The sequence below is a fragment of the Littorina saxatilis genome, linkage group LG1, assembly GCF_037325665.1.
Source record: "Littorina saxatilis isolate snail1 linkage group LG1, US_GU_Lsax_2.0, whole genome shotgun sequence".
Lineage (NCBI taxonomy): Eukaryota > Metazoa > Mollusca > Gastropoda > Littorinimorpha > Littorinidae > Littorina > Littorina saxatilis.
In genome coordinates this window covers 96,761,165-96,777,752 of record NC_090245.1, presented here as the reverse complement: position 1 = coordinate 96,777,752, position 16,588 = coordinate 96,761,165, and the positions used below count along the sequence as shown (strand labels likewise).

Genomic DNA, 16,588 nt, shown 5'->3' with positions numbered 1-16,588 from the left:
TAATGAATGTTGATTGCAGGTTGACTTCCCAGCCAGTGTTGTGGCCGTGTTGCCTGGCTACGAACACAGTGTAGTTAATGAATGTTGATTGCAGGTTGACTTCCCAGCCGGTGTGGTGGCCGTGTTGACTGGCTACGGACCCAGTGTAGTTAATGAATGTTGATTGCAGGTTGGCTTCCCAGCCGGTGTGGTGGCCGTGTTGACTGGCTACGGACCCAGTGTAGTTAATGAATGTTGATTGCAGGTTGGCTTCCCAGCCGGTGTGGTGGCCGTGTTGCCTGGCTACGGACCCAGTGTAGTTAATGAATGTTGATTGCAGGTTGGCTTCCCAGATGGTGTGGTGGCCGTGTTGCCTGGCTACGGGCCCACAGCGGGAGCAGCGCTGACCGGTCACAAGGACATCAACAAGGTGGCCTTCACCGGCTCCACAGAGGTCAGTGTGTGGTCAGTCAACTTGTGTGCGACGAGGTGTAAGTGTGGGTTTGTGTGTGTGTGAGTGTGTGTGTAATACGCTTGATGATTTTGTAAGCTGAGGGGTGCATGAAGAGAATACTACACAGCTTGCTGTGTGTTACCAGGAATACACACAGGGTTTTTTAAATATTGAAAGTATGTGTGTGTCACATGTGTGTGTGTGTGTGCTTGAGGATTTTGTAAGCAGAGGGGTGCAAGTATAGAGAATAACATATGGCTTGCTGTGTGATACCAGGAATACTCTTTTTTTTTAAATATTGAAAGTATGTGTATGTGTGCATGTGCATTCATGCGTGCTCGTGTGTGTGTACAGATCGGCCAGATCATCATGCAGGCAGCAGGGGAGAGCAACCTGAAGAGAACTACGCTGGAGCTGGGAGGCAAAAGTCCCGCCATCTTCCTGGATGACGTTGACAGTGAGTTCACGATACAGTGGAACCCCCATTTTAAGACCTTCAAAAATGTGATAAAATCGGGTCTTAAAAAGGAGGGATTCTTAAAATCAAGGTAAATTTACAGACGTTATGAACAGAAGATCTGAAAAATCAAGGTCTTAAAAATTGGGAAATCTTAAATCGGGGGGGGGGTCTTAACACTTTCGCGACGGGACACTGATAAATCAGTACCAGCGCTGACACGCCCATGGACGGGAAGCGCATTTTTCAGTACCAGCCATAGAGGGTACACGACTCGTGATTGCTTCCCGGTTTTTGAAGCTTGCAAATAAATTGAGTTGTTTCCCTTGATACACTTGGCGTCCCCTTCTGCCATTTGCAAATCCGCCTGATTTGTGTGCGTTTTTGAGGGGAAAAAATGAATCAAAGGCGAGCCTTGTCTCGGGAGGAGATTCTCCGGATGTTGGACCTAGAGGATCCCGTAGAGCATGATTCGGACGTATCGTTTTCGCCTCACGAAAGCGATACAAGCAGTGAAAGTGAGGAAGAAACAGTCCCGTTGTTGCTAGTACGAGTCGGCAAACTACACGTGGTTGGCGGTGATACTGCTAGACGAACATGTATCTCGGAATCGTGCAGGAGCTATGGGGGCGTGGCAGCACTGATAACAATGGATGGCTGGAGCCTTCAAATCCTTTTGGAATTGTTCATAGGTGTACAGTTGGTACTTTGTTGTGAAAATGTGACTTATATTCAATATGGATTACCTAGACATCATTTGGTGAGTGTTAGATCTACAGTCAGTTTTGTTTCATTTGAGTCAGGATGCTGTGAGTGAATGCGTGATTTGCTTGTTTTTTTCTGTGTACTGTCTCCTTATTTCTGTGTAGAATGTTAACAATATTTCAGCTAATTCATAGGTTTTACACCTTGTTTGGTTATAACATTATTTATAATACTTTCTGTTAAAAAATAACTTTTAAAAAAAGCAGTAGAAAATAAAACACACACAAAAAAACGTTAAAAAACACAAATTATCCCCCTTTCACCCCCCTTTCACCCCCCTTTGCTAAAACAAATCGCGTGACAAACTTATAAATAGCACGACTGAACTGGGCATCCATTTTTGAATTAGTACACAAAATTTGGTGGTGATTGGACTTAATTCAAGCTTGCTAGACAGATTTCTTTACAGTTACTGATTTTTGGGAAGTTTCTTGGTGGCAAGCTTGGGCAGGCAGGACGTAAACGCCGTGGCAGTGCTAGTCACAATAGTGTTAAAGGGGGGGTTACACTGTACCACACCGTTTGTAATCTCATTCATTTTCCTACCTTAGTTCACATGCAGTTTCCGTTTTCTTGCACCCATTTTAATCGACAAAAAAGTGTTGTTATTGTAATTGTAACCACAGCATTTCATTCAGCATCACATAAAGAATGATAACGGAGATGATTCTCTCTTTGCACAGTTGACTCGGCGGTGGAGCAAGCGCAGGAGGCCTGCATGACCAACATGGGGCAGTGCTGTGTGGCCGGGACTCGAACCTTCGTGCACGAGAAAATCTACGATGAGTTTGTGAAGAAGTCGGCAGCCCTTGCCGCCAAGCGTACAGTGGGCGACCCCTTTGACCCCAACACCATCAATGGCCCGCAGGTATTGACTTCACAAGTAAAAAATATATAGTGTGAATGTGGTTGGTTGCAGTGATCAAAAGTTGCTCGACCCTCTTTACTTTTGATGTGATGTCTGTGATCATTGCTTTTGGTGTGATATTTGTCTGTGATCAGACCGGCACGGTTGGCCTTGTGGTAAGGCGTCCGCCCCGTGATCGGGAGGTCGTGGGTTCGAACCCCGGCCGGGTCATACCTAAGACTTTAAAATTGGCAATCTAGTGGCTGCTCCGCCTGGCGTCTGGCATTATGGGGTTAGTGCTAGGACTGGTTGGTCCGGTGTCAGAATAATGTGACTGGGTGAGACATGAAGCCTGTGCTGCGACTTCTGTCTTGTGTGTGGCGCACGTTATATGTCAAAGCAGCACCGCCCTGATATGGCCCTTCGTGGTCGGCTGGGCGTTAAGCAAACAAACAAACAAATTGTCTGTGATCATGAACGTCAGATTGTAGTTTTCATCTAACAGCCATCATCAGGCAAGAAATCCTGTCCCAGATTGTTTTATTTGGTTGGTTTGGTCGTTTGAATAAACGCGCCTCAAAATTTCTAAACTTTTCAAGTGAAAGAAAATAAATTAAAAAAATGAGGAAAAAAATAAGAAAAATACCCAAACAAACTGATTATCTCCCTTCTCTGGAAAACATCATGAAAATAACTTTGCCATCTGAGCCTACGGTTTAGACAGAGACACATACATGTCAACCCCTATCAGTGTTTTCCTGTATCACATTACCAAAAAACTGTATCATCAGGCCAAAAAACTGTACATAGCGCGCGGCACCGCGGTATTACCGCGTAAGGCAGAATTTGAAAGTTGTGTTTATGGTAGTGAGGTGCATGGTATAAAGATCAATCAATTTCATCATAAAATGCCAATCAATACTGATTTCAGTGCTTCTGTTCTGATAATGAACTAAAATCAGTATTGATTTGAATTGTATGAAAAAGTGATGTGTATTGAATATGCTTTCTTATTATCATTTCATGATTTATCTATAAACTATAATGAACACAGGCAAAATCCATTCTTCACATTCCTGATTTTATGTCCAGTCCCGGATTTTCCCGAATAGTGCAAAAGTTTCCCGATTAAACATTTTTCGAGTATAGTTATATAATGACTGGAGTGTATTTTCAAGCGCCTGTACTCGGCGTAGTTTCACTTCTGAAATCTCGTTTAGTGCGAGGCTTCGTCACACAAACGCTGTGATCAAAATCGAAACTAAACGAGAATAGGCGAGATTTGTGGCTAGCGCATGCGCTTCAGTCAAATGTGGATGAGAAGCAGCAGCAGACGACCACAAAATGAAGAAAACAACGGTCCAGCGCCCGAAAGTTCTTGTAAAATTTGAAAAGAGTTACAAACAAGAGTATGACTTCATCTCCGAATCGACAAGACGCGGCATACATTTCGCGTTTTGCACCAAGTGCCGCGAAGATATCAGCATCGGACATGGACTCGGAGGCCGGGGGGATATTGAAGCTCATTCAAGAACAGCAAAACATGAATGGAACCGTGATCGGAAACCGATCTCACGCTTTCGTCCAATCGGAATATTTCTCCCCCTTTTTTTTTTTACAAATGTCATTTTTGAAATTTCCCGTATCAATGAAGTTTTTTCGTATCAATCCCCGTGATACGCCGTATCACTCCAAAATCACGAAAAATCCGTATCCGATACGGGAAATCCGTCTCAGTTGGCAACTCTGGAGACAGGAAAGAAAATTGTGTCTATCTTTCCAAAAGTTTTCCCCTATAACTGTAACTGACAATGATTTCTTCATCTGAACCAACTAAAAAGTGTTATTTTATTGGAATGAACAAATACCTTGCAAGCCCTTTTGCTTTTAACAAATGATGAGCCGTGATATTTACGTACCTACCTTGTGAAATCACAAATAAATTATAATGTATTGATTCAACATTAGATTTCCCTTCTTTGAGCCATGTTAATAAAACTCATATTTAGGCAGCTGGCCAAGTCAATGTTTGTGTGTGTTCAGTTGTAACAAATAAAAGGAATTCGAACTAAAAGGGATCGACACATAAATGTTAGGTGTATTTTTTAAGAAAATAACATTGACACAGGTCTCGACAGTCGTTGGTCACCTCAACACCTAGCACGGTCTCGGATAACTATGACTCTCAATCTGTGTAAAATGTTATATTTTGGTCAAAAATACAATTAACGTGAGAGAACTATGACTGTCTCGGTCTGTGTAAAATGTGATATTTTGGTCAAAAAACCAATTAACGTATATTATTTTGAACAGATTGACGAAGAGCAGTTCACGAAGATCCTGGGGATGATCGAGAAAGGCAAGAAGGAGGGAGCCAAGGTGGAGGCAGGTGGTGATCGCTGGGGGAAGGAGGGGTACTTTGTGCAGCCCACCGTCTTCTCCCATGTCACTGATAGCATGTGCATTGCACAGGACGAGGTGTGTATCTCAGTTGTACTCTCTCTCTCTCTCTCTGTCTCTCTCTCTCTCTCTGTCTCTCTGTCTCTGTCTCTCTCTCTCTCTCTCTGTCTGTCTCTCTCTCTCGCTCTCTCTCTCGCTCTCTCTTTCTCTCTCTCGCTCTCTCTCTCACTGCACTGCTTAATTAATTCCCTCTTGGGCGAGGGCTGGATGAAAAAAGATCTTTGCTGTATCTACTCCATTACCCTCGAAAAATAAAGTTGGTTCGTTCGTTCGTTTGTTCTCTCTCTCTCTCTCTCTCTCTCTCTCTCTCTCTCTGTCTCTCTCTCTCTCTCTCTCTCTCTCTCTCTCTCTCTCTCTCTCTCTCTCTCTCTCTCTCTTTTTCGTGCGTACTTGGTCTTGTGCTTGCGTGTACACACGGGGGTGTTCGGACACCGAGGAGAGTCTGCACACAAAGTTGACTCTGAGAAATAAATCTCTCGCCAAACGTGGGGACGAACTCACGCTGACAGCGGCCAACTGGATACAAATCCAGCGCGCTACCGACTGAGCTACATCCCCGCCCTGTGCGGGGATGCAAACTCGGAATCTTCAAATTTAAAGAGCTCCTTACCATTAGCTTAATTGCGCCCCCTTTTAAGACCTCCAAATTTAAAGGTGGTCATCTACATTTTTGCTTTTTTTCAATAATCTTATGGTTAGATTTCGCTAAAAAGTTATTTCAGATGATGAATGAACCATGGGGAAAAAAGTGATAGAAAACAAAATATATGTAAAAAAAAGATTTTATTTTTGGGTAGCGTGACTCACGCTTCCAATATTTTGTTTTCTGTTTGCTGAGAACATGTGCTTTGCCTAAAAATACTGACCAATCAAATTCATGTCACTATGCTTATAGCCACGCCCAAACAAGTGCAGCAACAGTTTGACACTGGAGCGCTGTCCACGCTTTTTTTTTAAACGCACGAAATGCACGGGATTTGAGAGGAGTTTTGCGCTTGGCATTTTCCAAATAAGGATATCCTACTATGAGTACTACGCTGGAATACTACAATGAATTTTCAAACGGCTACACTGGCTTCATCTTTCCTGATCGAAAGGGGGTGTATTGTTGATATTTGTAGATAATAGACTCTGCATTTTAATGGTCAAATGGCGATTTCGGTATAAAAATGTAGACAAGGACCTTTAAGACTCCTTCCTTTTAAATACCTTGCTTTTTCAAATTTTCTTTTCCTAGGCTCTCCATTTTGATCAAGATAATAGAGAAAGGGATAAGGGAAGTGTCCTTTCATGGGAGGAGTCCACTCATCAGAGGGGCTCTTATCGCAGCTTGGTTAAACGTACCTCCATTTTAAGACTCCCTCCTTTTAAAGACCTGCTTTTCTCAGATTTGTGGATGGTCTTAACAAGGGGGTTCCGCTGTATCTTGCTCTGAGTCACTGCACTTTGCTGCAGGACTGTTGTACATGTATACTCACTGTTTTGTGCATGGTGCAGATTTTCGGGCCGGTGCAGCAGCTGCTGAAGTTCAGCTCGGTGGACGAGGCGATCGAGCGCGCCAACAGCACCAACTACGGTCTGGGGGCGGCTGTCTTCACCAACGACATCAACAAGGCCATGATGTTCGCCAATGGCGTCAGGGCCGGTACAGTCTGGTACGTGTCTATTGCCTTTCTTTCTGTTGAATATATATATATATGTGCACGTCCTAGATACTGGGAAATACTATGGGTTGTCAACTTTGAATGACTGTCACAATATCTCTGAGCAATGGATGACAAAGGGGATGCTTTGATGTCAAAGGGGATGGATTTGACTTACTGTAACAACCAAGTTTGGGTTTCCAAACATTGCTGTGGGTTTTAAACGATTTAATTTTTAGCCAAAATGCCCCCAAAACAGCACCTAAAACTGGGACAAAAATACACCAGTCTGTGTTGCAGCTGTACACAATGGAGAATAAAGCTCTGTGAATTTTATTGTGATGTTTATGGGTCAGCTGAAGGATTATTCTCGACATACACACTCAAGAATTACATCTATTTTTCTTCTTCTGGGAGTTTGATCGGCAAAGAAAACACGTAATCGTGGGTTACCGTCGTTTCCGGTTTCAACTTCATCAAAAAATGCGATCTGCTGAACAAAGGAAACCTCAAAGTTATTCAAAGTCATTATTTATTTCAACAACATTTAGGTTTTCAAAACACAGCACTACGGTAGGAAACAAATTTATTTCAGCTTATAATCGCGCTTGAATGTACCCCACCCTTGTTTCGTTTCCATCTGTAACCCACGAAAGCATGGCCACAGCAGACGACAAATCCCGCATTGCCTATCACACACGCGTTGTGAGATCGCGGGAACACCGTCGAAAGTTCCATTCATGACGTTTGACCCGGTCATGTGAATAGACAATGAGAATTTATCCACCCAATCGTATTCGTTTCCGGTTTTTGAGACGTAACTCACGACAGACCACGCTGTATCTTCACTGTTTGAGACCTGTAAAATCTTTTTTGACAATTGTAGCATATATTCATCGACGAATTTTGCGATATTTTGCTGATTAAAGCTTGATCTGGTGCAAAGTTTGAGCAGCACATGTGTTCTCATGATCGGCGCCATTATGAAATTTTCGATTCTTCTGCAACGCACGATCGACAATCGATTAATTCTCTCATTTAGGATTGTCGCTTATGGAAACTTGAAAATTTCAAACTTTCATGCATGCATAGTTATATATCTATGTAGTCCACATGCAATAATCAAGTTTTAGTTCTTTTCTTTGGAAATAAAAGACATTACGAACTATGGTTTCCATGAAACTCACGACAGTATTATCTCTATACACATAAACCCAGTGAGCACAGATCGAAAACTTTTTGCTCACTTAAATCTTTCTATCATGTATTAAAACCCAAAAGGGTGCCCAAAAGGCTAGTTGCTACATTTGACCTACAAAAAAAACTTTTGCGCCTGGAAATTGTGTGGGTTACGGTTTCCACTTTCTACTTCGATCTAGTTAACTTATGGAAACTTGTAATTTCAAACTTTCATGTTTGCATATTTATTTATCAATGTTGTCCACATGCAAATTGCAATAATCAAGTTTTAGTTCTTTTCTTTGGAAATAAAAGACATTACAAACTATGGTTTCCATGTAACTCACGACAGTATTATCTCTATACACATAAACCCAGTGAGCACAGATCGAAAACTTTTTGCTCACTTAAATCTTTCTATCATGTATTAAAACCCAAAAGGGTGCCCAAAAGGCTAGTTGCTACATTTGACCTACAAGAAAAACTTTTGCACCTGGAAATTGCGTGGGTTACGGTTTCCACTTTCTACTTCGATCTAGTTAACTTATGGAAACTTGTAATTTCAAACTTTCATGTTTGCATATTTATTTATCAATGTTGTCCACATGCCACATGCAATAACTGAGCTAAAGTTCTTTCCTGTGGGATATTGAAGCCTAAAGTGGAAACCATGTAACCCACGACATAGAGCGTACTGCATGTGTCTAATTGTCATTTCTAAAGAAACCCCGATATGAAAGGTCCTCTCTTTGACAGAAAAAGATACAGGCATGTCTTTTGCACTTAAAAAAGAGTATTTCACTCAATTCAGTCCTACTTTTTTTCCTGGTGTCCATGTCCCATAGTTGTGACCCAGTATCTAGGATGTGCACATATAGAAACATGGCTGTAGGCCGCTGTGGAAACATTTTTCAATGGCTACATGAGCTGGGGTATTGGTGCCATCCCCCTCCCCATGGTTTTCAGGGATGCCAGAGTGTCTTTTGCCCCCCCAACAAAACAACAACAAAAAGAAGAAGAAGAACAGACAGCTATGCTTTGTAGTCATTTTTGCGTGAAACCTTCAGGAATCTATAGAAAAACAAACACTATCACTAATGCTTGATTAACCATTCATTCAGTTGAATGCACTAAAAATACGTCGGGTTCTCACTAACCTTCATTATTTACAATGAGGGAGAGAGACAAAGACAGAGAGGCATAGGGAGAGAGAGAGACACGTGAGTACTTTGTCTGGTGCCTGCGTTTACACACAAAGAGGGAATATGTCTGCACTAGCAGGTCTGCACATAGTTGATCTGGGAGATGGGACAAATCTCCACTCTTAACCCACCGCCAAGATTTGAACCCTAAACCTTCCACATGGAAGGCCAACGTCTTAACCACTAGGCCATTGTGTCCGTCATATTCTGGCCTTTAGAAAGAGGCTGTTAATGGAGAGCATACATCTTTTGGGAAGCAATTGCCAGCAAGGCATCTCAGTGATTGCTAATTTAATTTTCACATACGACATCAATAGATGTTGCACACTGTTGATTCAAAGTAATGTGGCAAAAAGTTTCCTGTTAATAGCATTTAATTCCTAAATGAGCTGTAAATTCCTTGTACCAGGTGTTGGCCTATAATAGGGCATTATTCATGTCTGTGGCAGATACTGTGAGGTATTATCTGTGGGTTGGCAATTCCTAAATTTGTTTCATTAATATGGAACATTAGTTTGACAGCTGTCGGTTGCAACATTATCATTTTATTTTGTTAAGTAAACGAGTGAGGGTATTGTTCTCTTATAGCTAATAAACTCCCAACTCTTTTGCTACTTTAATAATGCCATCACTCACTGTGGTAGATATAATTTGAAGCAAACTGTGAGGCCATTGTTGGCTCACGAAGTGTAGCCTATGCGATTGTAACTTTGTCTGTCTGTGCGTTTGTGCGTGTGTGTGTGCGTGTGTGTGTGTGTGTGTGTGTGTGTTTGTGCGTGTGTATGTCTGTGGTAGAAACTTTAACATTTCCGAGTCTATGTGTGAGTGGTTATCCAAGACTATGGATAAAGCTCGCATAAGATTACGTCACGGTCAAAAGTGTTTGACGTCAATTAATGCATCATGACGGCATGCCTCCCTGTAGTCTTTCTCTCTCGCGTGGTGTGTGTGGTCTCGGTCATTGTTATTTTGAGCGGGCCGAGACTATTTGGCAGTCGTGTCCCTGTAAGTAGGCTACATGCAGACAGACAGATCTAGATCTAGTGTCTCTCTTTCTTGCACAGTGTCACCTAAGCTTACTGTGTGTGTGGGTGTGTATGTGTGACGGAGTGATTGAGTTTGTGTTACTGTTTGTCTATTTCTTACGTGAGCCTTGAAGGCTTCGCCTCTTGTTTTTTGTTTGTTTTTTAAATGCAGCACACCATGTATTTTTAGTGAGTGGTATTTGTGTGTGTGTGTGTGTGTGTGTGTGTGTGTGTGTGTGTGTGTGTAACTAGTCAGACCTAACGAGAAGAAGAAGATCTATATAACAGTGACAATTTATTCAACTAGTTTTCCCGTAAAATATAACATAATGACTGCATGCTGTGACTTGTTTCTCTGTTTTGCATAACAGACCGACCAATTTTGTTTGATTTGTGTGTGTGTAGGTGGGTGGGTGGGTGGTTGGATGCATGCCTGTGTGAGTGTTTTGCGACAGCTTGGATCAGTTCTTCTTCTTCAGCGTTCCAGAATTGTCTGGTTACGTGTGAGCTCGTTTGCCCGTTTGGGTTCCCCACACTATACTCTGAGAGCATAGTCAGCTCACTCCGCTTTTGTTGAGTAGGCATGCTGGGTATTGTTGTGTTTCCATAACCCACCGAACTCTGACATGGATTACAGGATCTTTTCCGTGCGCACTTGGTCTTGTGCTTGCGTGTACACACGAAGGGGGTTAAGTCACTAGCAGGTCTGCACATAAGTTGACCTGGGAGATCGGAAAAATCTCCACTCTTAACCCACCAGGCGGCAGCGACCGGGATTCGAACTCACGACCTCCCGATTAGGAGGCCGACGTCTTACCACCACGCCACTGCACCCGTCGCTTGGATCAGTATTTGTGAAGAAGTAACTGTTTGTAAAATAGCTACCATGCTCACTGTAGCTACCATGGTCACTGTGTGTGAGGGGGTGTATTTATCTGTATGCATTTTGTTGCAGGGTGAATTGTTACAATGCAGTGACGCCCCAGGCTCCATTCGGCGGCTTCAAGATGTCTGGCATTGGACGCGAGCTGTGAGTGTATTTCTGTCTCTGCTTTACCTGTTTCAGTCATTGTTGTCTGTGGAATGTCAAAACTGTCTTTTTAACCAGGAGAATCTATTGATTGGTATCTTATGAAATCTACCGGCTAACTCTGCACTTGATTGCAATACTCTTTTAACAATACCGGTATGAATTTGACCAATCGGAGCCCGAGATATCCAGTAGATTTTTATGGAGCAGAAAGTCCGATCATTGGCTAATCTTCTTCTTCGGCGTTCCAGATTGGCTAATCAATTTACCCGGGAGAAAATGCCTCCACGCGCACAGAAACTGACTTTTTGCTTAGTAGAATCTACCAGTATTCTTTCTCAATCTACCGGGTGTTTCTTGAAATGTAGAAATATTCAGTAGACTCTACCAAGTAAAAATTTTGAATTGGCGTTCCATAGTTGTCCTTGTTGAACCAAGAAACACATGGATGTCATTACAGCACAATGCATACACTCACTTGACAGTCAACGATGAACGCACAAACAAAGTGATGGCTTAACCGTTTGTTGTGTACATTTCTGAATCTATAAGTGAACTTGTTTTACTCTGCCCCGTTTTAGTTTACAACTATAGCAGCATTACCTTCATACAAAAAAAGTCAAAATTCATGATACTTCGTGTACACTACATGGGGGTGTGCACGTTAAAGATCCCACGATTGACAAAAGGGCCTTTCCTGACAAAATTGTCTAGGCATAGATACAAATGTCCACCAAAATACCCGTGTGACTTGGAATAATAGGCCGTGAAAAGTAGGATATGCGCCGAAATGGCTGCGATCTGCTGGCCGATGTGAATGCGTGATGTATTGTGTAAAAAAAATTCCATCTCACACGGCATAAATAAATCCCTGCGCCTTGAATATGTGCGCAATATAAATTGCATAAAAATAAAAAAAATTTTAAAAAATCCCTGCGATATAAGCCTCATATTGATTGATTGATACTTTGCCAAAGGGAGGGAACATTTTATCAATGCAGTGCATCTTTTTACAGGTTTCAGTCCTTGGTTCACAAATTGTTCACTGTTACAGTTTTTGAAGGCAGATTTCTTTTTATACCTTAGATGTTTTGTATACAGGTATTTTAGACCTTAGATGTTGTGTATATTTTAGACCTGCAATGGGTGTGATGTACAATACATATGTAACTTTAATATTTCAGTGGAGAGTATGGACTGCAGCAGTACGTGGAAGTGAAGAACGTAAGTGTATAAGTGTGTTTGCGTGAATGCGTGTGTGTGTGTGTTTGCATGCAAGTGTGTGTGTGTGTGTGCGTTTGCATGCGCCTGTGTGTCTGTGTTAGCGTGTGTGTGTGTGCGTGCATGCATGTGTGTGTTTGCATGCATGCGTGTGTATGTTGGCATGCGTGCATGCATGTGCGGTCTGGTGTGTGGCCGGTCTGTTGTGTGAGTGTCTTAACACTTTCGTGACGGGATGCGACTATATTAGTAATAGCGCTGCAACGCCCACGGACGGGAAGCGACTATTTTAGTATTAGACATACAAGGTACACGACTCGTGATTGCTTCCCGGTTTTTGAAGCTTGCAAATAAATTGAGTTGTTTCCCTTGATACACTTGGCGTCCCCTTCTGCCATTTGCAAATCCGCCTGATTTGTGTGCGTTTTTGAGGAAAAAAAATGAATCAAAGGCGAGCCTTGTCTCGGGAGGAGATTCTTCGGATGTTGGACCTAGAGGATCCCGTAGAGCATGATTCGGACGTATCGTTTTCGCCTCACGAAAGCGATACAAGCAGTGAAAGTGAGGAAGAAACAGTCCCGTTGTTGCTAGTACGAGTCGGCAAACTACACGTGGTTGGCGGTGATACTGCTAGACGAACATGTATCTCGGAATCGTGCAGGAGCTATGGGGGCGTGGCAGCACTGATAACAATGGATGGCTGGAGCCTTCAAATCCTTTTGGAATTGTTCATAGGTGTACAGTTGGTACTTTGTTGTGAAAATGTGACTTATATTCAATATGGATTACCTAGACATCATTTGGTGAGTGTTAGATCTACAGTTTTGTTTCATTTGAGTCAGGATGCTGTGAGTGAATGCGTGATTTGCTTGTTTTTTTCTTTGTACTGTCTCCTTATTTCTGTGTACAATGTTAACAATATTTCAGCTAATTCATAGGTTTTACACCTTGTTTGGTTATAACATTATTTATAATACTTTCTGTTAAAAAATAACTTTTAAAAAAAGCAGTAGAAAATAAAACACACACAAAAAAACGTTAAAAAACACAAATTATCCCCCTTTCACCCCCCTTTCACCCCCCTTTGCTAAAACAAATCGCGTGACAAACTTATAAATAGCACGACTGAACTGGGCATCCATTTTTGAATTAGTACACACAATTTGGTGGTGATTGGACTTAATTCAAGCTTGCTAGACAGATTTCTTTACAGTTACTGATTTTTGGGAAGTTTCTTGGTGGCAAGCTTGGGCAGGCAGGACGTAAACGCCGTGGCAGTGCTAGTCACAATAGTGTTAACGTGTCTCCAAATGTCCATGTGAGAGCTGTGTGTTCACTCAGCTCAGTGCAAGGCTAAAGCTGTATCTCGGTGAAGAGATGCCATCTGTGTTGCATGTCACGCGACCACATCGATCCCAAGACAGTTCCCTTCAAGGGAAATTCCTGTGTCCTTATTTTCTAAAACTTGACCTTCGGACCTTTGAACTCGGGTCACCTGCAACATGACTGGCAACTGACACAGATCTTCTTCTTCTTCCATTTAGCAACCACGGTCATAAATGATGATTATTGTTGCAGATCTAGGCTGAACCTGATACAGCGGAACCCCCCTTTTAAGACCTCCCAATTTAAGACTCCATCACCTTTGAGACCCTCTTATCAGACTTGGTATTCATATCCTCGCTAAATTTACCTCCATTTTAAGACTCTTCATTTTGAGACCTGATTTCCTTAGATTTGTTGAGGTTTTCTAACAGGGAGTTCCACTGTATCCTGACAGTTCTCTCATCTACATCAACATTTTTTCTCGTTACCATCACATCTGCAAACTGTTTATTACGTTTGACGTTTCTTTGTTGATCAGGTTGTGATCAAGATCCCACAGAAGAACTCCTAAGCAGCAACCTCTGACCTTTGACCTGATCCAGCGACTCAATGTGACCTGATGCATGCAGACCAAAGATAAAGCTTACGCGCCTTGTGTTGTTTTACACCCTTACCCGCCCAGCATCATTTTACTCTACAGTCAAACCTGTCCTGGCCACCACCTTTTCATATCTCCAAAGGCTCCCCAACGATTTTATTTTATATAATTCACCTTTCCATAGCAACCTACACCTGTCTGTAGCGACCACTTTCGGTCAGTTTCTTGGCTGGCCATTACAGACAGGTATTTTCCGCCCACCGTGTTTCTACACCAGTGTCTGCCTTCTGTGTTTGCATTTGGTCAAGGAATGATCAGGATTAAGCAGGGCCCTCTCTTTCAATGTTGCTTTGTGATTGTAAAGACCACTTAACACCTTCACTGCCACAGTGGTAGTAACTTATCCGAATGGTCTATGGGAAAGAACTGTGTTTAGAACCCCTACAAGTACTTGGACAGTGGTTACCTCCCATTTAGTTTTCAGAAATGTCCTGAAATGTTGTTGACACAAATCCCACGTATGAGATACGGTTATGGGCGTACGATAAACAGAAAAGGACCACGTATTACATACGGGGTGGGCAGTGAAGGGGTTAATCGGACCAAAAATGAAAGAGAACAGATTACTTTTAAGTTTTCACTCATCCAGTTATTGACATTTGAATGTTTTCAAAGAGAGTGGAGTAATTGTTTGATTTTGATTTCATCTTATCAGTTTACTTTGACTTCTTTTAAAGGTTTTTTTTGGCATGTAAAAAAGAAAGTTAATGAAAGGGATTTTTTTCTTTACTTTCAACTTGTTTATGGTTGTTCTCATGCAGTTGTATTATGGGGTTTGAAGTTGTCCCCCCTGTTCATGATCCTGTAGTTACAAGTTGGTGATTGCGAGTTTGTTTTTTTAATGGTTTTTGTAATTTTGTCCTTTCAAAAGGTCATTAACAATGATTTATGTGACGTGCAGTGTTTCTACGCATGCATTCTTTGAGGTTGTGGAAGGTGGACATTCATTTGTTGCTCCATCCATTCCTTAGTTTTGTTGCCTGAATAATCTGGCACATGTGTATTCTTGCCTTAAGTGTTTTTGAAGTTTAATACACCTTTGTATACGAACGGCATTATAGACAGAGCACATTATATACTAATTAATGTATCACCATTTACAGTTCCATTTTCCCCTCGGGCCAGTTTTAGAGAAAACTGCATCAATGTTGTTTTTAAGATTAGATGTGGCTTTGTGCGACAGTAGCATAATTCAGTGTGATTACCTCCATGGACAAGAAATCAGGAATCGGGATGAACGTCAGTATTACAATGAGGCTTATGCATTTAGATACATCTATTACAAATTGCAAGTCTGTTTAGCATTTTGAAAAACAATCTTTTTTTACATTTTAATGCATTTAGGCCAAAAAGAAAAATATGTCTGTTTCCGGTAACCCGACCGACCCTACTTTTTAAACGCGGACCCTAAAGGTTTTTTTCGCTTTTCGCACACACAAAAAAAATTTTAAAAATAAAAAAAACTGGAGGTAATCGGTCGATGAGACTTCACAATCAAAGAGACGTACCTCCCGTTTCCGTCGTCACGCGAAAAAAACATGGCGGCCAATGACGCCGGGAAAAAAAACAAAAACGTAAAAAGACGTTAACAAAACTTAAGAAAAAGGTTAAAAAAAAAATAACAAATAAAAAAAACGATCGACCGACCCTATTTTGTTCGGCGATGTTACCGGAAACAGACATATTTTTCTTTTTGGCGTTAGCAAAGAGTGTGATTGCATCTGAGAAATATCAAAAAACATGATCTGTACGTCAGATCATTTGACAAGTAACATGATATGGACATCATTTACTAACAAGTGCAATGAATAATTTGATCTTGACAATCTGTGAAGATAAAGATGATGCTTATATACCTAGTCAGAAATTCTAAATAAAAGTTCATTTACGCAGTGTTTGTGAGTGTGTGTTTTTGAGTGTTTGTACATGTGTCACTGTGTGTATGTGTTTTATCTTTTTTGAGCAGGGGAAAAGACTAAACATTATCAGCAGGGACGAATATGCATGAGGAAATCAGAAAATAAAAATAAGCATGTACATGTGAGATCAAGTTTCAAGTTATCAAGTATATTTACTGGGCAGCCTATATGAGAAAAGACACTTGGTAAAGCCATGTTTCCATATAGTGGCGCGGCAGCAACACGACAATGGCGGCAGGGGCAAAACCGACCGCAGACAGTGGAAACAAAGAGCCCGTGTTACCGTTATGTTTGGCAGCAATATTTGTTTCGTTTTTGTCAGATACATGTATTCCCTGAACTGCACACCGTCCAGCAAAAATTACTTCAAAAGTTTACAAAGGCACCGGACTCGTTCCAATTGTTTGGCATTTCGTTGAAATA

The 16,588-nt window shown here is 41.7% G+C and overlaps 1 protein-coding gene across 1 annotated transcript in view; it reads left to right on the top strand.

The window, feature by feature from the left end:
* The window catches only part of LOC138946703 (retinal dehydrogenase 2-like), a 33,355-nt gene extending 17,212 nt beyond the window's left edge, over positions 1-16,143 (top strand). Inside the window, exons 8-15 of the mRNA XM_070318116.1 lie at positions 320-433; positions 788-890; positions 2,339-2,523; positions 4,816-4,980; positions 6,460-6,617; positions 10,967-11,041; positions 12,226-12,265; positions 14,127-16,143. Of these exons, the coding sequence (XP_070174217.1) occupies positions 320-433; positions 788-890; positions 2,339-2,523; positions 4,816-4,980; positions 6,460-6,617; positions 10,967-11,041; positions 12,226-12,265; positions 14,127-14,159 (873 nt within the window). The 3' untranslated portion in view covers positions 14,160-16,143. The remainder of the gene's footprint in view (positions 1-319; positions 434-787; positions 891-2,338; positions 2,524-4,815; positions 4,981-6,459; positions 6,618-10,966; positions 11,042-12,225; positions 12,266-14,126) is intronic.
* Positions 16,144-16,588: the final 445 nt, after the last annotated feature.